Below are 20,540 nucleotides of genomic sequence, written 5' to 3'. Positions count from 1 at the left end.
CGAATCTGCCTTCCATTCCCGCAGCCACAAGGCCCTGCGTATTGCAACCGAATTGTCGGCTGCAACCGCCGTACGGCTCGCAGAGTCCAAGACAGCATTAATAGCGTAAGACGCAAATGCCGACGTTTGAGATGTTATGGAAGCCACTTGCGGCGCAGACGTACGTGTGAGTGCGTCAATTTGCGCTTGACCAGCTGAGATAGCTTGGAGTGCCCATACGGCTGCGAATGCTGGAGCAAAAGACGCGCCGATAGCTTCATAGATGGATTTCAACCAGAGCTCCATCTGTCTGTCAGTGGCATCCTTGAGTGAAGCCCCATCTTCAACTGCCACTATGGATCTAGCCGCCACTCTGGAGATTGGAGGATCCACCTTGGGACACTGAGTCCAGCCCTTGACCACGTCAGGGGGGGAAGGGATAACGTGTATCCTTAAGGCGCTTAGAAAAACGCTTATCTGGACAAGCTCGGTGTTTCTGGACTGCTTCTCTGAAGTCAGAGTGGTCCAGAAACATACTCGTTGTACGCTTGGGGAACCTGAAACGGAATTTCTCCTGCTGAGAAGCTGACTCCTCTACTGGAGGAGCTGAGGGAGAAATATCCAACATTTGATTTATGGACGCGATAAGATCATTCACTATGGCGTCCCCATCAGGAGTATCAAGGTTGAGAGCGGCCTCAGGATCAGAATCCTGATCAGCTACCTCCGCTTCATCATACAGAGAGTCCTCCCTCTGAGACCCTGAACAATGTGATGATGTCGAGGGAATTTCCCAGCGAGCTCGCTTAGGCGGTCTGGGACTGCGGTCCGTGTCAGAGACCTCACCCTGCGATCTATGAGACACCCCGGGAGGACATGGTTGTTCCAACTGAGGGGAACCAGGGGGCAATGATTCCACAGTGCCCATGGTCTGAGATACCGGTCTGGACTGCAAAGCTTCTAGTATCTTAGCCATAGTCTCAGACAGCCTTTCAGTAAAAACTGTGAACTCCGTCCCTGTCACCTGGACAGTGTTAGCAGGTGGTTCCCCCTGGGCCCCCCTTAGCAGAGGCTCCGGCTGAGTAAGTGCCACAGGGGCCGAGCAGTGCACACAATGAGGGTCAGTGGAACCTGCCGGTAGTGTAGCCGTACATGCGGCGCAGGCAGCATAGTAAGCCTGTGTTTTGGCACCCCTGCTTCTTGTGGGCGCCATGCTGTTGTCTCCCCTGAGCAACCCAGGAGGGTATATAGCCAAAAATCAACCGTGCACTATACAGTGTAAAGTATAGCCTATAATCATATAATCTATAAGTACACTTCTGCACAAGTGGGGCCAGCACCAGAGGTGCTGCTTACCGGCCGCTCAAAGCGGTTGTGTGGCCACCAGAATCCCTGCCTGGGTCTCCCAGAGCTTGTCTCCCCTCTCCAGCGTCAGAAGAGCTGACAGGAATGGCTGCCGGCGTCCTGAGGAGAGGAGGGGGCCGTGGGCGTGCCCTAGAAAGTGCGGGAACTGGTGCCCCACTGTGCACAGTGAGGGGGGTGGAGTATGCAAAGCATGCTCCAGCCCTCAGTGCTGCCGTGCTGTACAGCGTCCCGCCCTTCCCCTGACTGGCAGGCCTGGGGGCGGGAAGAGAATGAGACTAGGCCGCAAAAGCCGGGGACTAGAGTTATAAGCGCGGCCGCCGTATAAGCGCGGTCGGCGCGGATGTCCCCGGCGCACTAACAGTCCCAGCCGCGCCGCATGTATAACAATGGCAGCGGCGGTCAGCGCGGTAGTCCCCAATACACTACACACCCAGCCACGCTGCAGCGTGTGATGGCACAATTGCGGTCAGCGCCGCGGTCCCCGGGGCACTAACACACCCAGCAATGCTGGAGTGTTTCTGTGCGCGGTCCCCACTGGGACACAGAGTACCTCAAAGTTGCAGGGCCATGTCCCTGACGATACTCGGCTCCATTATCCAGCAGAGTCCCCAGGGGCTGTGGATGGAGCACGGTCTCAGTGCCTGGAGACCGATTAGGATCCCACTTCACCCAGAGCCCTAAATGGGATGGGGAAGGAAAACAGCATGTGGGCTCCAGCCTCCGTACCCGCAATGGATACCTCAACCTTAACAACACCGCCGACAAGAGTGGGGTGAGAAGGGAGCATGCTGGGGGCCGTTATGGGCCCTCTTTTCTTCCATCCGACATAGTCAGCAGCTGCTGCTGACTAATCTGTGGAGCTATGCGTGCATGTCTGCCTCCTTCGCACAAAGCAAAAAACTGAGGAGCCCGTGGGAGCACGGGGGGTGTATAGGCAGAAGGGGAGGGGCTTTACACTTTTAGTGTAATACTTTGTGCGGCCTCCGGAGGCATAGCCTATACACCCAATTGTCTGGGTCTCCCAATGGAGCGACAAAGAAACACTGCATCCAAAACGCTGCAAACCCTGATCGTGGGCACACGGCCTAAAAAGCTAGTATGGATGGATGTCAAACACATAATGTATATAATGTCCCACCCCCCTGCATATTCTAAGATGGCACACTTTAGTGACTTTCATGTGGCACTAAAGGGTGTTTAGCCTTGTATTCAGTCAAAAAATAAAAAAAACAACGGGGGCCCCCCCTTTTTTGGTAGCTAGCTAGGGTAAAGCAGACAGCTGCAGCCTGCAGACCACAGCTGGCAGCTTCACCTTGGCTGGTGATCCAAAATGGAGGGCACCCCAGGCTGTATTTTTTAATTATGTATAAATGAATTAAAAAAAAGTGGGTTCCCTCCCCAAATTGGATCACCAGCCAAGGTGAAGCAGACAGCTGGGGTCTGGTTGTCTCAGGGTGGGAAGTGCCATGATTTTTTTGGCCCTTCCCAGCCTAAAAATAGCAGGCCACATCCACCCCAGAAGTGGCGGATCATTAAATGCGCCATTCCTGCTGCTTCACTGCAGCTCATCCTGTTGCCCTAGTGCAATGTCAAACAGGGTAATAAATGGGGCATCAAGCCCAGCGGTTAGTCTGTCAGATACCCGACATCACTGTCGTTAAAAAAAAAAAAAAAAAATTGCAAAAAATATGTTTCCCAACACTCTCTTTCACCTGTTGAAAGAAAAAATTCAGTCCGCTGTAATCCATTTTGGATTTTTGGTCCTACAACGATTCTGGACCTTTCAGAATATAGGGGGCATGCTCAGTGAACGTATCCCCTATTTTCTGAAAGTGCAGACCCTCCATATGAGGAGTGTGGCTGCAGTGATCAGTAAGAATACTGCAGCCACACTGCCCGGGTCCAACTGAAAGCAGAGTGACCTGCAGTAACCTCACATCAGAGTATGGGAGGGCACACTTGGGGAACGAATCCCCCATTTTCTGGAATTGCAGACCCTCCATGTGAGGAGTGTGGGTACACCCACTCTCCCCGGGTCCACTGCTTGGCAGTATGAGCGGCAGTGAGCTCAGCGTCACTGAACACAGGAAGCACAGAAAAGCATCTTTTGAGAAGGGGGGGATGTGGGGGATCGTAGTTGCACAAGGTACCGGGGACACCTGGGGTGGTTATAGGGGGATGACCTAGCTGGACCTGGGGAGGAGTTTTCTGTCGCATCTGTCATGGCACATGTGACAGAAATCAGAGGAGGATAAATGCGGCAGTCGTGCACGCCACTATCTTGGATTATCGAGAAGGGGTTGGGGGGATACTTTGGCTACACCAAGGGATCGGGGAGATTTATCTCCCATTTGACATGTTTGATCATGTCAGGTGGAAGATAAATCATTTTTTACCTGCGCCATTTACTGTTCTGTTTCTATATTAAAACGGCAGAGAGAAATAAGTACCCTCTTCTACCGCCGTTTTAATCCGTATGGCCATTGTAAAGGGGTAAATATTCCCACCCCTTAAAAAAAAAAAACAAAAACAAACTACCTTTTATATGGCTATGTCAATGGCAAAAAAAAAAAAAAAAAAAAAATGATGGCTCTTGAAAGGCAAAACAAAGGGAAATGGCTACAGAAGGAATACACATTGGAGAAGACGTACCTGTTAGCATCATTGGAGAGGGCTATGGGAAGAGGTAGTGATGGTAGAGTTGCTGGTGACAACCCAGAACTTTTAGCTTTCTCATTGCTTGTGGATGCCGCCTTGTGGACTTTGCTTTTGTCTTTTTGACTAGTGGCATCCTCCTTACTGGCGTCGGCTTTGCTTGGCTTTCCACTGGTCTTGGCTTTCTCTGCATTCAAGTTACTATCCACAGCTGGCGTCTGGGCTACTGCTTTGACTCTACCTTTGTCACTTTTTGCAGGAGACGGTGCACTGTCCACTTTTGTTTTCTTCTGCTCCTTGGCATGGTTTGCTTGTGGGGCATTGCTGGCAGCCTCTGAATGCCCTTTGGTGGGGGTGGAAGTGCTGGAAGCCTTTGCTAAGGCCCTGGCAGCCTCAGCTTCTCTAGCTTTTTTGTTCTTGTTTAGTTCTGCAGCGAGACTGCTCTTCAGGGTGAGAGTACTTGGTGAAATGCTAGACTGTCTACTTCTGGAGCGGGAGACTCTATGACGGCTTCGAGAACGAGACCGCCGTGCCTTGTAGGGACTTCTGCTCCGGGATCTTGCATTACGCCTGAGGAAAAGAAAGTGATCAGGCCACAATGCATACATGCAACCATCTTACAAGATGCCAGTTTCCTTATCTACAATTTATTCTTATAGCTGGGTAAGGAAGGCACATTTGTGAAATAAGGCTGGCATTTACCCACACAGATTGTAAAGCAGAGAATTGTATTTGTAGCACTTCTCTTAATGTCTTTGCACCCTTGTGCACATTTCTTTCTAATCTTTTCCCAATTCATTAATGCATTAGAGGACGCTGGGATTGGAGTGAAGGGGCATGTGTGTAACATGGAGAACATGACACAGCTTAGACATATGGAAATCTCCCACTTGTGAACAAAAGGAGCAGGCATCTCTGAAGAGCAGCGCGGGCCCCTTTGTTTTAGAAATCACATGGACTCTCAGTGCCAGGTCTCCATGTAAGGCCTCATTCAGACATTGTTTCGTCACGTGAGCAAAAAATAAAAATGGTCAGCGTGTCAGTTTTTATCATCAGTGGTTTTCACGTATAAATAAATGATACAACATCTATAGTTTACAATGTTAATCATCAACCCATAGACTCGTATTTGTGCTTTTCATCAAAGATGCCGGTAAAAAAGCAGACATCTCCATATTTGCACAGACGTGCAGTCTGCAAACACACACGGACATGACTGTTTACACCAAGTACAAGCGCTCGTGCATCATGGCGGGGCCTCACATTTTTGTGCACCTTCCGTCAATATGCCTCTATAAAGATTGCTGCCATCCACCTGTCGTCTCTGATTTTCACAGATCCATAGACTTGCATGGCTAATTTTTATCCACGATTCAGATCAAAAACAGACATGTGCTTGTGATTTTTAGGCCAATACACTGTCTGCAAAAAACAAAACAAAAATAACCCGTGGACATGTGAACGGCCCCATAGACGTTATGTCCCCATAGTGTATGTGTTCTGTGACAAACAGGAATGTAAGGCTATGTGCCCACGGGACAATGTACCCACAGATTTTGCAGCGGAAAACCCACGGATTTATCTGGATTTTCCAGATAAATCCGCAGGTTTCAGCAAGCACAGACAGTCCCCATGTTATCCTATGGGATTTGGGGAGTGCTGTGTCCATGCTGCGGTATGTGCGGCTGCGGAATATGCTGCAGATGTCCCGCAGCCGCACGTAACTGCATGTCAATATTTCCTGCGGAATTCCTGCCTTTCCACTATAGAGAGGTCCGCAGGTATTCCCACACTTGTCCCGCAGGTTTACCGCAACAAATGCTCGAATCCCACAGCAATGGATAGCTGCGGATTCCAGGCAGCAGCTGCGGTAAACCTGCGGAAAAGTCTGCGGGTTTATTGTCCTGTGGGCACATAGCCTTACACATACATAAAAAACAGACAACTATGTGGTCTTTAGTGGAGAGAAGCCTAATTTTTACAGAGCGTGGTCTTCATGATCCTCACTACATGTGCACCTCTATTTTTAAAACAGGCACAACTAACAATATAAAAAAAAAAAATCATTCCCCTACATTGCATGGAATGTGTAAAGGGAACCTGTCCTGTCCCTTCTGCTCTCCAACCCAACAGCATTCGTACATGTATTGCTAAACTCCCTGCCTAACCAACCCTTTATGTTTGTCACTTAATTCCACCTGCTTTTTTTAAAAGTATGAACTCCGTTTTTGTTATGTTAATTAGGCCTTTGACTAGTCACCTGCCAAGGGGCGTGATAATGTTTAGAGGGACCACTAGTCTGGGGAAACTTAATGCCCTTCCACTAGTTAAAGGCCTACTCTACATAAGAATAACAGAGCATAGAAATACTTTTTTTTTTTTTACAAAAACATGGATTTAAGTGACTAACATTATACAGAGTCGGTAAGGCAGAGAATATACCATATTTTTCTGTCTATAAGACGCACTACCCCCCCCCCCCCAAATTTTGGGGGAAAGTGGAGGGTGCGTCTTATAGTCCGATGGCTGCGGTGCGGTGGTGGTGGAGCGGCTGAAGGGACGTGCCGTGGTGGTGGAGCGGTTCATCAGAGGCAGGAGCAGGATGTAGCAGCGCTACCCTGATCACATGGGCCCGCTCATTTCATATGCATGCCCATCGTCCCGCCCTTATCTCTCAGCCCTGAAGTCGGCGCTGACAGGTGGGCGGGATGATGGGTGGGGGATGTGCGCATACTAAAGAGCCGGGCCGCATGATCACCCCTGGCAACTACAGCCTGGAGGGATCATATGCGGCTGTATTCACTGCCCCCCGTGCACCATCATCAGCGCGGGGGGCAGCGAATAAGTACAGTATACTCACCGTTCCCCTGCAGCATCGCGGTGTCCTCCTGTGTGCCAGCTGATCTATGTAAAGAGCGGTGAGCACAGCAATGACGTCATCCCTGTACACACGGCTCCACACAGGTCAGCTGGCACACAGACAGGAAGCAAGCGATGCTGCGTGGAGTGAGAGGCGAGTATACAGCGGGAGTCCTCCAGCTGTTACCGCAAATCCGTCCGCGTCTGAAGTGACCGCGAGATCCGCGGAGACTTCAGTCAGGTGCTGTGCGGTGACAGCTGGAGTCACCGCTGATCCCGGCGGCTCACTTCACTTGCGGCCTGACCCTCACAGAGCGCGGTCGTGTTCTATGACCGCTCTCTGTGATTGTCAGATGTAGCAGAGCTGGACGCGTCGTGGGACATCGTGTGGATTACATCGGACCTGGGTGTTTTAGGGGTTAATGAAGTGGTGAAAGAGGGTGTTTTTTTGTCTTATTTGAAATAAAGGATTTTTATGTGTTTACTTTCACTTAAGCCTGCTTTACATGTTACGATTTTGCATACGATATCGTATGCAATCGTAACCGCCCCCATCGTATGTGCGACACGTTCAATTTGTTGAACGTGCCGCACAAACGATTATCCCCCGTCACACGTACTTACCCGTCCATACGACCTCGATGTGGGCTGCGAACGTCCACTTCCTTGAGTGGGAGGGACGTTTGGCGTCACATCGACGTTACGTGGCAGCCAGCCAATAGAAGCGGAGGGGCGTAGATGAGCGTGACGTAAACATTCTGCCCACCTCTTTCCTACCGCATTGCCGGCTGGAGCCGCGGGAGGCAGGTAAGTTCTGTTCAATGTTCCCGGGGTGTCTCACACTGCGATGTGTGCTGCCTCGGGAACATTGAACAACCTGACGTGCAATTCGTCAGGATTCAACGACGTGTATGCTATGAACGTTTTAACGTTCAATCGCACGTAGCTGTCACACACTACAATGTAACTTACGATGCCGGATGTCCGTAACTTACGACGTGACCCCGTCGACACATCGTAAGATATATTGTAGCGTGTAAAGCGGGCTTTACAGCTTAGTGGTGAGGGGGTGTCTCATAGACGCCTGCCATCACTAAGCTAGGACTTAGTGGCAGCTATGGGCTGCCATTAACTCCTTATTACCCCGACTGCCACCACATCAGGGCAATCGGGAAGAGCTGGGAAAAGTCCCAGGACTGTCGCATCTAATGGATGCGGCAATTCTGGGCGGCTGCTGGCTGATATTTTTAGACTTGGGGGGGGCTCCCAATAGCGTGAGTCTTCCCAGCCTGAGAATACCAGCCCCCAGCAGTGAGACTATATCTTGGCTGGTTATCAAAACTGGGGGAACCGCACGCTGTTTGTTTTTTGTTTGTTTTTTTAATTACCCCCATACAGTGTCAGCAGCAGATTCTTGCCCCATAACAGTGTGTCATGACCACATTTTTTGCTTAAAATTTTTATTTTCTAATTTTCCTCCTCTAAAACCAGGGTGCGTCTTATGGTCCGAAAAATACGGTATAATATATTATATATATAGCGGTATGGGTGACCTAACAGGTTCCCTTTAATATTGAACTTCTTGCTCATAGCATCACATCATATAACCAGCTACATTAGTTACCTGTTTCCTCTCCATGACCCAGATTGTTCTAAGACTGACGACAGTGGGCATTATACAACTACAGTTACTTGCTGAGTAATTGCCTTGTCCTACATATCACATGTAAGATAGTTAGGCAGGCACGTGACTTGTTCTGGGCTACATACATTCTGGGATATACAGTATATTCCATACACACAGAATGTTCCTCTGATGGACTACTCTCATAGTTTGGGCTTTAGCTGTCACTGTCTGCACATACAGAAGCAGCTGTTAGACACTGCATTTAGCAGCAGCTAGTTCACCTGTTAGAACTGATAGACGTCTAACAAAGTATAACTGTGCAAAAGTAGAAGAAATTTGGAAAACTGTTGAGTTTTTGATGCTGCAGACGTTCTGCACCTTAGTTTACTTGTGTTTTTATCATTGCGTTTTGACAATGAGTTTTTTGTCTCCGTTTGGTATGTCATGCTTTAAATAAAGCTATTTTGTTTTTGAAACTTCCAGTTGACATTCTAAGGTGCGGATTACTTGCATTTTTGATGCATTTATTCGTCGTAAACACACTAAAAGTGTGGGTTTTTTAACCTGAGAATTTTCCGCATCTATTGCATGTCTATGAGGAAATTCCGAAAAGAAAATGCAGAGTGTCCGCAAAAGAAAGTGACATGCTGCGGCTTGGGAAAACGCACCGCAGGCCAGTTTACACAGCACAAAAAAGAAGCTCAATGGAGAAGAGATTTTTATTAATCTCATCCACTTTGCTGGAATTGTAAAACGATGCGTTTTTGATGCAGTGAAAATACTCTGTCAAAAAGCGATAAAAGCTCATTGTGGGCACCAAGCTTAAGATGTGCATTATATCTAAATGCTACCTCAATATCAAAAATGGTATCCATCTCAGGAGACTACTGGATAATCTTCGATGGGTTGTCCACTACTAGGACAGCCCCTTCTGATTCCACGTTTCCCCCAGGTAAAATAACAGCCTATTCTCCTCTCCTGTACCAGTGCCCTTACAGCAATGCAGTGACTCGCGGTGCGGCGGCTCACGTGGGGATGTGACCTCATGCGAGCCCCACTTCCTATCAGTGCCAGCTTCTGTCTCCCTGCCTTTGGATCAAACGACAATCAATACGAGTCTCACTTTCTGTTGATTCTAGAGCCAGAGAGGCAAATCTAGCACTGAATGAAAGCAGGTCTCGAGTGACATCACAATCCAGCATTAGCCTCGGCCCCGCTGGAACGGCGCCGGTATGCAAGGTCAGTATGGGCCCAATTATAGAGCAGGCTCTGTACAAGAACTGACATTTCTGGCACTAAGGTTTCCATCTTGGTAGTTACCTTGATGGCATTTTCCAGTGGAACCGCTACTCTTAGACCCATAGTAACTGCTGCTTGCCTGGAGTCCAATGACCTGAGATATCAAAATACTTTAAGGGGTATTCCAGTTATAAGAAGGTAATATTTGCACAGTGTAGGTACCTTTTAAATTGTTGTGGTTCAATTGCTGGGATCCCAGTCAATCAACAGAGTTGACCTGTGCCCCATGACTTTTGCTATATTCAATTTGTGCCGATGACAGCTGAGCACCACACTCAGCTATGTTCGGCAGTCTATTAAAGAGGATGTCCACTCCTTGGACAACCCCTACCCATTCCCCTTATTCGGCCCCATAAAGCTGAATAAGCCTATATTCCTCTTTGTTGTGGCCACGGTTCAAGCGATGTCTGAAGTCGTATTCCTGGGACCCATGTGACACTTATGACACGTGAGCGCCCCGACCAATCAGCACTCAGCATCTGTCTCCCCACCTTTGGACATTTGAGCAGGATGTGAGCGCTGTGCTGACTTCCTGCCCAAACGTCCGAAGGCGGGGTGAAGGAAGACAGCACTGATTGGTTGCAGGGCTCGCGTGTTATAACAATGTCACATGGGCCCCAGGAATGTGACTTCAGACATTGCTGGAACTGTGGCCACAACGAAGAGGAGTATAGGCTTATTCAGTTTTATGGGGGCAAAGAGGGGAGATGATTACGGGGTGGCTAAGTAGTGGACAACCCCTTTAATTTCATTTGGAGCAGCAGCTAGCATGCACAACTGGTATAAGGAACACCGGTCCCCTGTTATTGTGATCTTAGAATAAACTGCCTAATGACAGCAGCCAGTTTGCTTCCATTTAAAGGGCTTGTAAACTATTAGGACAACCCCTTCTTAATCATTAAGTTTCCCCCATTAACATAACACCTATAGCGACCTCTGGTGCTAGCGCTGTTCCTGGCTCTCCCAGGGATCATTGTCATTTCATACACTCCAGGCAGACAATCAGTGGTCACTTCACGGTCCAGTCCTTTTGACAAATTAAAAGGACTGGTCAGTGAAGTGGCCAATAAGTGACCATTGATTGGCCTCAGGGATCGCATAACAATGTCACACAATCCCCCGGAGTTCAAGCTGAAACAGCGCCAGCATCGGATGAGAATATATTATTTTACTGCAGGGAAACAGGAATTGAGAAGAGGTTGTTCGAGTAGTGCATAACCCCTTTAACTTATAATTACTTCCCTGGTGCACAGCTTGGTATGTGACTCCATAAGTCTTTAATTACTCCAAATATCTCCATAGCCAGCCAAGCTAGTTTTATAGTGAACCTGCCGCAAGCTCCACCCTTACCATCACTGTACTATACGAGGTAAACAGTTCGGGTCATAAACACCTCTGCTGACGCCCATGGTAAAATCACAACTTTATAAGGATGAACAAACTGAAGCCATAAGACTGTTGTCGCTCTAGACCACCGTATCATTCCTTTAGTATTCCCACTCTGACATCCTTCCCAGCATGTCAGCGCTGGTGTAGATCAAAATGTCAATCAAGGCAGTGGGAGTGCTAACCGTGAGGAAGACTGGTGCGTAATTTAATTTCTCAGTCCTAGTAAAAGCAGATCTTCAACGGATGTTCACAAAGCCATTTATGAGTGCAATAGCTTCATGGCCATGGTTAAAGCACCACTCCAGCATATTCTCTCCTAGCACTGGGGTGGCGTTTTAAATATAAGCCCGCTGTCATATTTACCCGGCACCACTCTCACGTGTCCATTCCAGCTAGACGGCTCTCCCCAGTACCTCTCTCGCGTGCCCATCCCATCCACATGGCTCTACCCACAGCTCCCTTAACCTTCGTCCGGCTGAATAGGTACAATTGTAACTATTCAGTTTTAAAATTGCAATACATTTTTTTTTCCCAAAAGCCGTAGAGGGCTGAAATTTTGTGACATCTCTGCGGTTTTGGTCCAGAATATATTGGCCAAATTTCAATAAAATATCTCCACCCCCTTCCGATATAAGGGGTCGCTGTTAACGTTGTAAAATTATGCAGCCTGACGAAGGTTAAGGTCACTTTACACGCTTCGTGGGTACCCGCCCCCATCGGTTGTGCGACATGGACAAATCGCTGCCCGTGGCGCACAACATCGCCCAGACCCGTCACACTACTTACCTGCCCTGCGACGTCGCTGTAACCGGCGAAATGCCTCCTTTCTAAGGGGGCGGTTCGTTCAGCGTCACAGCGACGTCACAGCTACGTCACTGAACCGCCGCCCAATAGAAGCGGAGGGGCGGAGATGAGCGGGACGAACATCCCGCCCACCTCCTTCCTTCCGCATAGCGGGCGGGAGGCAGGTAAGGAGAGGTTCCTCGTTCCTGCGGTGTCACACGTACCGATGTGTACGCTGCCGCAGGAACGAGGAACAACTTCGTTACTGCTGCAGTAACGATATTAGAGAATGGACCCCCATGTCACCGATGAGTGATTTTGCACGTTTTTGCAACGATGCAAAATCGATCATAGGTGTCACACGCAACAGCATCGCTACAGCGGCCGGATGTGCGTCACAAATTCCGTGACCCCAACAAGATCGCTTGAGCGATGTCGCAGCGTGTAAAGCGGCCTTTAGGCCATGATCACACATTGCATCTTAACCACAAAGATGCAGCAGTTTTAAAAATGTGTTTTTGCCGCATTTTGCCATATGCATTTTTTAAAGTCAAATCTATTGACTGGAAGGGCTCAAAAACGCTGGGAAAAAAATGCAAAAACAATTGAAATGCTGCATCTTCAAAAACGCAGCCAACAAAAAAAGATGCACAGGGCGGACAGCAAAACAGAAATCTCACTTTGCTGGGAGAAGGAAATGCATGCAATTAGGTGGATCTTTTTGACCTAAAAAAACGCACTAAGGCCTGTGGCACACATCCGTGCCGCTGGCACGTGTTTGTCATTTTTTACACGTACCAGCGGCACTGAGACACGTTAACCAATGCTACCCTATTGTAGCAGGCACACACACGTAAAACCACACGGAACATGTGTGTGTGCGTTTGTACGTGTGTGCGTTTTTCAAAGCGCTGACATGTCAGTGTTTTCTCCCGCAGCACGGGTGTCACACAGCCCGCACCCGTACCACACGGGTGTAGTGTGGATGCGGTCCCGTGTGACACGCGCCGGCGAAAACACACGTGTCAGTGAAAAAAAAACAAAAAACATTTACTCACCTTCTCCAGCCCTCCTGTCTCTGCCGCTGCTGCCTCTTGCTCCCGACCGCCGCTCATTATTCTCATTGAATATTCACTTCACTGCCTGGCAGCAGCAGCAGCGGGGAGACGGGAGGGCTGGAGACCGAGGATCAGCACCACGGACAGCAGCGCGGACAGCAGGAAGGCCCAGGTGAGTATAATAATTACCGGTTCTACGTGTGCTATCGCGGATAGCACACGTAGAACACACGTGTCCCGCACGTACCAGAGACACGTACTTACCTGCACGCAACACGCAGGGGAAATACGTGTCTCTCGGCACGTGCGTGATTTTCACGTGAATGTGGCAGAGGCCTAAGGCTGCGTGCGCACGTTGCGTACTGCCGTGACAAATATTCTGCTGCGATTTGGCAGTGCATGTGCGCTTCAAATCTCTGCAGAAACACTGCGTAATGAATGCAGTGTGTCTGCAGAATAGATGCCGATTTCATGCGCTATGGCTGCTGCCTGTCCCATACACAGCGGGAGCTGCATCCAAAGCGCACCAAATAAGTGACATGTTGCTTCTTAGAACGCAGCGATTTGGATCAAAATTTCAGCATGCAAATCACTGCGTTGAAATAAGCATCGTGCGCACGGATGATGCACAATCTACATAAATTGTGCTGGGGACGCAGGACGCATGCAGTTACATTGCAGTGCTAAGCGCAGCGCAAACGCATGAAATTACGCAACGTGCGCACATAGCCTTACAGGTCTCTCTATGGACACACGAGGGAGAGACCTGTCAATCACCTAGAGGATATTTCTCTAAAACACTGGTGCGCTTAAGAGAAAGCTATACCTAGCGGCAATCATGCGCCAACTCCTGCTACCTGAGGCTCGGGCAGCACGAATCACACCACAGATTAACTTTAAGGGAAGATCTACTTGATCACATCGGTCATATTTTCTTGACAATTCCTTGCCCGACCATAGGTCTTGTGGTCTGTACTACGGTAGCATCATCATACATGCCCAAGGTCATTATACGGCCAATATCGGCCACCTGGGCTATAGCAGAGCAGCTGTAATGAGATCACGATCCTGGCAGCACATTACCGGGATGACATCTTGTCAGTGACGGAGCCAAGTGCTGTCATCACGCCCATTGGCTAGCTGCACCGTCACTGGCACAATACAGAGTGCAGCTCTCATACACAAAGTACCCTACGATATCTGAGAGGATGGGGGTCAGACACCAATAATCAGAGGGATGGCATATTCTGGAAAAGCTGGGTGATGGGCATTCAGTCCTGTCAGGGACCGTTCACAATGGTTTTCAGCACAAACTTGGCACCAAGTTCCTAGAAACCATTGGTGAAGCGGGAGATCCAAACCACAATTTCATAAGCGACGTCCTCCCCCAAGCTGGCAGCTCAGGGCACTAGCCATGCGGCAAAACATGGCCGGCCAGGGGTCTCCACACTGTGACCTCCCCTTGTGCCATAGGACCTGTCACCCAGCTTTCCCAGGGTGGGATAAGCTCCAGCATGGTGGGGGTCTGGGGTCTCCTCACACTGTGACCTCCCCTTGTGCCACAGGACCTGTCACCCAGCTTTCCTGGGGTCAGATAAGCTCCAGCATGGTGGGGGTCAGGGGTCTCCTCACACTGTGACCTCCCCCTGTGCCATAGGACCGGTCACCCAGCTTTCCCGGGATCAGATAAGCTCCAGCATGGTGGGGGTCAGGGGTCTCCTCACACTGTGGCCTCCCCCTGTGCCACAGGACCTGTCACCCAGCTTTCCTGGGGTCGGATAAGCTCCAGCATGGTGGGGGTCTGGGGTCTCCTCACACTGTGACCTACCCCTTGTGCCGTAGGACCTGTCACCCAGCTTTCCTGGGGTCGGATAAGCTCCAGCATGGTGGGGGTCTGGGGTCTCCTCACACTGACCTCCCCCTGTGCCGTAGGACCTATCACCCAGCTTTCCTGGGGTCGGATAAGCTCCAGCATGGCGGGGGTCAGGGGTCTCCTCACACTGTGACCTCCCCCTGTGCCGTAGGACCTGTCACCCAGCTTTCCTGGGGTCGGATAAGCTCCAGCATGGTGGGGGTCTGGGGTCTCCTCACACTGTCACCTCCCCCTGTGCCATAGGACCTGTCACCCAGCTTTCCTGGGGTCGGATAAGCTCCAGCATGGTGGGGGTCTGGGGTCTCCTCACACTGTGACCTCCCCCTGTGCCGTAGGACCTGTCACCCAGCTTTCCTGGGGTCGGATAAGCTCCAGCATGGTGGGGGTCTGGGGTCTCCTCACACTGTGACCTCCCCCTGTGCCATAGGACCTGTCACCCAGCTTTCCTGGGGTCGGATAAGCTCCAGCATGGTGGGGGTCTGGGGTCTCCTCACACTGTCACCTCCCCCTGTGCCATAGGACCTGTCACCCAGCTTTCCTGGGGTCGGATAAGCTCCAGCATGGTGGGGGTCTGGGGTCTCCTCACACTGTGACCTCCCCCTGTGCCGTAGGACCTGTCACCCAGCTTTCCTGGGGTCGGATAAGCTCCAGCATGGTGGGGGTCTGGGGTCTCCTCACACTGTGACCTCCCCCTGTGCCATAGGACCTGTCACCCAGCTTTCCTGGGGTCGGATAAGCTCCAGCATGGTGGGGGTCTGGGGTCTCCTCACACTGTGGCCTCCCCCTGTGCCACAGGACCTGTCACCCAGCTTTCCTGGGGTCGGATAAGCTCCAGCATGGTGGGGGTCTGGGGTCTCCTCACACTGTGACCTCCCCCTGTCCCAGCCATGGCGCCGGTCTGTGCCCAGGACTCACCTGCTGGCAGGGCTGTACGGGCTCCGGGACCGGCGCCGGGCGGGAGACGTGTCCGTCCGGTCGTAGTTGGGGGAGCGGCGGCCCGCTCGGTGCCCGCTGTATCCGGGGCTGGGGGAGCGGGCCGGGCTGGCGGATTTCTTGCGGTGGTTCCCGGGGGGAGACGCCCTGTACGCCCGCTGCCCCCGGTAGGCCTTGGGCGGCTGCGTGCCGTGCGCCGCCGCCTCCTCCCGCTTGGGCCTGTAGGAGGCCGCGGGCCGCAGCTCCGGCCTCTTCGTCTCCTCCTGAGGCCTCCAGGTCGGGGCGAGCAGCAGCGGCTCCGGCAGTAACAAGCTCCCTATGCCCAGTCTGCCTCTGCGGAGGTCGGGGCGGCCTCCCCCGGTCCGGGCGTCCTCTCTGTGCCGGGGCCCCGGCTCCTGCCTCTGGGAGCCCCGCTTCCTCCTCCGGTCACCTTCCCCGGCCGGGCGCAGGAGAGAAAACGGGGCCTGCTGCAGTCCAGTAGGGGAAGGGCATCTATCCGAGGCTGGGGACGGGATGAGGCCTAGTCCCGGAGTGAAGTGACCCCCCGGGCCGTGCTCGGCCTCAGACAGGGCGCCCTCCGACAGAGAGCTGACGTCGTCGTATTCCACAGTGCTGGCGGCCAGAGTCCCGACCCTCCGCAGCAGGTCCCTCCGGCGCCGCTTCTTCCTGTCCCGGTGCCGCTTCGCCTGTTCCCGGGGCACGGCCGGGACCTCTCCTTCCTCCACTAGGCCCATATTGGAGGCCAGCGCCTCCTCCTCCTCCCGCAGCCGGCGCCTCCTGCGCTTGTGCCGGTCCTTCCTGCGCTTCTTCCCAGAGGGATCCCTAGGCCTCTGGCGGTGCCCGGACACTGATGAGGCCGCTGAGGAGGAGGTGGAGAGCGCCGGGCCGGGCGGCTGAGTCCCCGGCATCGGGGGGCACAGAGGAGTGAACATCCCCCTGCGCCCCCGGCTCGCCTCTTCCCGGCTACCTGTTGTGGCCTGTGCGCGCAGTAAGTTGCTGAGATCCCGGCGGGGCCGCTCCGCGCGCACACGACTCAGGAAATCACAGGGTCAGTCCGCGATCAGCCCATGGTCCGGCACTCCCGATCATCCGCCGCCCGCACACTATGCGAGGAGAAGCAGGAGGCAAAGTCTCTTCATGGTGAGGACTGGTGATTGGCGGCTGCCCAGGAAGAGAAGTCACCCAGGCCCGAAACAAGGAAGTAGAGCCGGCTCCATGGTCTCCAGCCCATCCACACATACACCTCCCACCTCAGCACATGGCAGGGAGGGGACTGGCCATCACATGCTGGAGGTGGCACCTGCCCGGCACTGATTTACCCCCGGGGAGACATAGCTGCTGCTCATGTTAGCCTGCATATCTGCTCCTCTCATCGGCCTCCTTCATATCTGCTCCTCTCATCGGCCTCCTTCATATCTGCTCCTCTCATCGGCCTCCCTCATATCTGCTCCTCTCATCGGCCTCCCTCATATCTGCTCCTCTCATCGGCCTCCCTCATATCTGCTCCTCTCATCGGCCTCCCTCATATCTGCTCCTCTCATCGGCCTCCCTCATATCTGCTCCTCTCATCGGCCTCCCTCATATCTGCTCCTCTCATCGGCCTCCTTCATATCTGCTCCTCTCATCGGCCTCCTTCATATCTGCTCCTCTCATCGGCCTCCCTCATATCTGCTCCTCTCATCGGCCTCCTTCATATCTGCTCCTCTCATCTGCCTCCTTCATATCTGCTCCTCTCATCGGCCTCCTTCATATCTGCTCCTCTCATCGGCCTCCCTCATATCTGCTCCTCTCATCGGCCTCCTTCATATCTGCTCCTCTCATCGGCCTCCTTCATATCTGCTCCTCTCATCGGCCTCCTTCATATCTGCTCCTCTCATCGGCCTCCCTCATATCTGCTCCTCTCATCGGCCTCCCTCATATCTGCTCCTCTCATCGGCCTCCTTCATATCTGCTCCTCTCATCGGCCTCCCTCATATCTGCTCCTCTCATCGGCCTCCCTCATATCTGCTCCTCTCATCGGCCTCCCTCATATCTGCTCCTCTCATCGGCCTCCTTCATATCTGCTCCTCTCATCGACCTCCCTCATATCTGCTCCTCTCATCGGCCTCCCTCATATCTGCTCCTCTCATCGGCCTCCCTCATATCTGCTCCTCTCATCGGCCTCCCTCATATCTGCTCCTCTCATCGGCCTCCCTCATATCTGCTCCTCTCATCGGCCTCCTTCATATCTGCTCCTCTCATCGGCCTCCCTCATATCTGCTCCTCTCATCTGCCTCCTTCATATCTGCTCCTCTCATCGGCCTCCTTCATATCTGCTCCTCTCATCGGCCTCCTTCATATCTGCTCCTCTCATCGGCCTCCCTCATATCTGCTCCTCTCATCGGCCTCCCTCATATCTGCTCCTCTCATCGGCCTCCTTCATATCTGCTCCTCTCATCGGCCTCCTTCATATCTGCTCCTCTCATCGGCCTCCTTCATATCTGCTCCTCTCATCTGCCTCCTTCATATCTGCTCCTCTCATCAGCCTCCTTCATATCTGCTCCTCTCATCGGCCTCCCTCATATCTGCTCCTCTCATCGGCCTCCTTCATATCTGCTCCTCTCATCGGCCTCCTTCATATCTGCTCCTCTCATCGGCCTCCCTCATATCTGCTCCTCTCATCGGCCTCCTTCATATCTGCTCCTCTCATCGGCCTCCTTCATATTTGCTCCTCTCATCGGCCTCCCTCATATCTGCTCCTCTCATCGGCCTCCTTCATATCTGCTCCTCTCATCTGCCTCCTTCATATCTGCTCCTCTCATCGGCCTCCTTCATATCTGCTCCTCTCATCGGCCTCCTTCATATCTGCTCCTCTCATCGGCCTCCCTCATATCTGCTCCTCTCATCTGCCTCCTTCATATCTGCTCCTCTCATCGGCCTCCTTCATATCTGCTCCTCTCATTGGCCTCCTTCATATCTGCTCCTCTCATCGGCCTCCCTCATATCTGCTCCTCTCATCGGCCTCCTTCATATCTGCTCCTCTTATCGGCCTCCTTCATATCTGCTCCTCTCATCGGCCTCCTTCACATCGGCCTCCTTCATATCTGCCTCCTCCATATCTGCTTCTCTCATCGGCCTCCTTCATATCTGCTCCTCTCATCGGCCTCCTTCATATCTGCCTCCTTCATATCTGCTTCTCTCATCGGCCTCCTTCATATCTGCTCCTCTCATCGGCCTCCTTCATATCTGCTTCTCTCATCGGCCTCCTTCATATCTGCTCCTCTCATCGGCCTCCATCATATCTGCTCCTCTCATCTGCCTCCTTCATATCTGCTCCTCTCATCGGCCTCCTTCATATCTGCTCCTCTCATCGGCCTCCTTCATATCTGCTCCTCTCATCGGCCTCCCTCATATCTGCTCCTCTCATCGGCCTCCCTCATATCTGCTCCTCTCATCGGCCTCCTTCATATCTGCTCCTCTCATCGGCCTCCTTCATATCTGCTCCTCTCATCGGCCTCCTTCATATCTGCTCCTCTCATCTGCCTCCTTCATATCTGCTCCTCTCATCGGCCTCCTTCATATCTGCTCCTCTCATCGGCCTCCCTCATATCTGCTCCTCTCATCGGCCTCCCTCATATCTGCTCCTCTCATCGGCCTCCTTCATATCTGCTCCTCTCATCGGCCTCCTTCATATCTGCTCCTCTCATCGGCCTCCTTCATATCTGCTCCTCTCATCGGCCTCCTTCATATTTGCTCCTCTCATCGGCCTCCCTCATATCTGCTCCTCTCATCGGCCTCCTTCATATCTGCTCCTCTCATCTGCCTCCTTCATATCTGCTCCTCTCATCGGCCTCCTTCATATCTGCTCCTCTCATCGGCCTCCTTCATATCTGCTCCTCTCATCGGCCTCCCTCATATCTGCTCCTCTCATCTGCCTCCTTCATATCTGCTCCTCTCATCGGCCTCCTTCATATCTGCTCCTCTCATTGGCCTCCTTCATATCTGCTCCTCTCATCGGCCTCCCTCATATCTGCTCCTCTCATCGGCCTCCTTCATATCTGCTCCTCTTATCGGCCTCCTTCATATCTGCTCCTCTCATCGGCCTCCTTCACATCGGCCTCCTTCATATCTGCCTCCTCCATATCTGCTTCTCTCATCGGCCTCCTTCATATCTGCTCCTCTCATCGGCCTCCTTCATATCTGCCTCCTTCATATCTGCTTCTCTCCTCGGCCTCCTTCATATCTGCTCCTCTCATCGGCCTCCTTCATATCTGCTTCTCTCATCGGCCTCCTTCATATCTGCTCCTCTCATCGGCCTCCATCATATCTGCTCCTCTCATCGGCCTCTCTCATATCGGCCTCCTTCATATCTGCTCCTCTCATCGGCCTCCCTCATATCTGCTCCTCTCATCGGCCTCCTTCATATCTGCTCCTCTCATCGGCCTCCTTCATATCTGCTCCTCTCATCGGCCTCCTTCATATCTGCTCCTCTCATCGGCCTCCTTCATATCTGCTCCTCTCATCGGCCTCCTTCATATCTGCTCCTCTCATCGGCCTCCTTCATATCTGCTCCTCTCATCGGCCTCCTTCATATCTGCTCCTCTCATCGGCCTCCTTCATATCTGCTCCTCTCATCGGCCTCCTTCATATCTGCTCCTCTCATCGGCCTCCTTCATATCTGCTCCTCTCATCGGCCTCCTTCATATCTGCCTCCTTCATATCTGCTTCTCTCATCGGCCTC

General features: G+C 52.1%; 1 protein-coding gene across 1 annotated transcript in view; it reads right to left on the bottom strand.

Moving 5' to 3' along the window:
• The window catches only part of CDK13 (cyclin dependent kinase 13), a 116,302-nt gene extending 99,217 nt beyond the window's left edge, over nucleotides 1-17,085 (bottom strand). Inside the window, exons 1-2 of the mRNA XM_075315138.1 lie at nucleotides 15,803-17,085; nucleotides 3,997-4,569 (exon numbers count right to left, since the gene is read on the bottom strand). Of these exons, the coding sequence (XP_075171253.1) occupies nucleotides 3,997-4,569; nucleotides 15,803-16,752 (1,523 nt within the window). The 5' untranslated portion in view covers nucleotides 16,753-17,085. The remainder of the gene's footprint in view (nucleotides 1-3,996; nucleotides 4,570-15,802) is intronic.
• Between the last annotated feature and the right edge of the window lie 3,455 nt (nucleotides 17,086-20,540).

The sequence above is a fragment of the Anomaloglossus baeobatrachus genome, chromosome 6, assembly GCF_048569485.1.
Source record: "Anomaloglossus baeobatrachus isolate aAnoBae1 chromosome 6, aAnoBae1.hap1, whole genome shotgun sequence".
NCBI lineage: Eukaryota > Metazoa > Chordata > Amphibia > Anura > Aromobatidae > Anomaloglossus > Anomaloglossus baeobatrachus.
The sequence above is the reverse complement of the archived record's forward strand: the minus strand, read 5'-3'. Positions and strand labels throughout refer to the sequence as shown.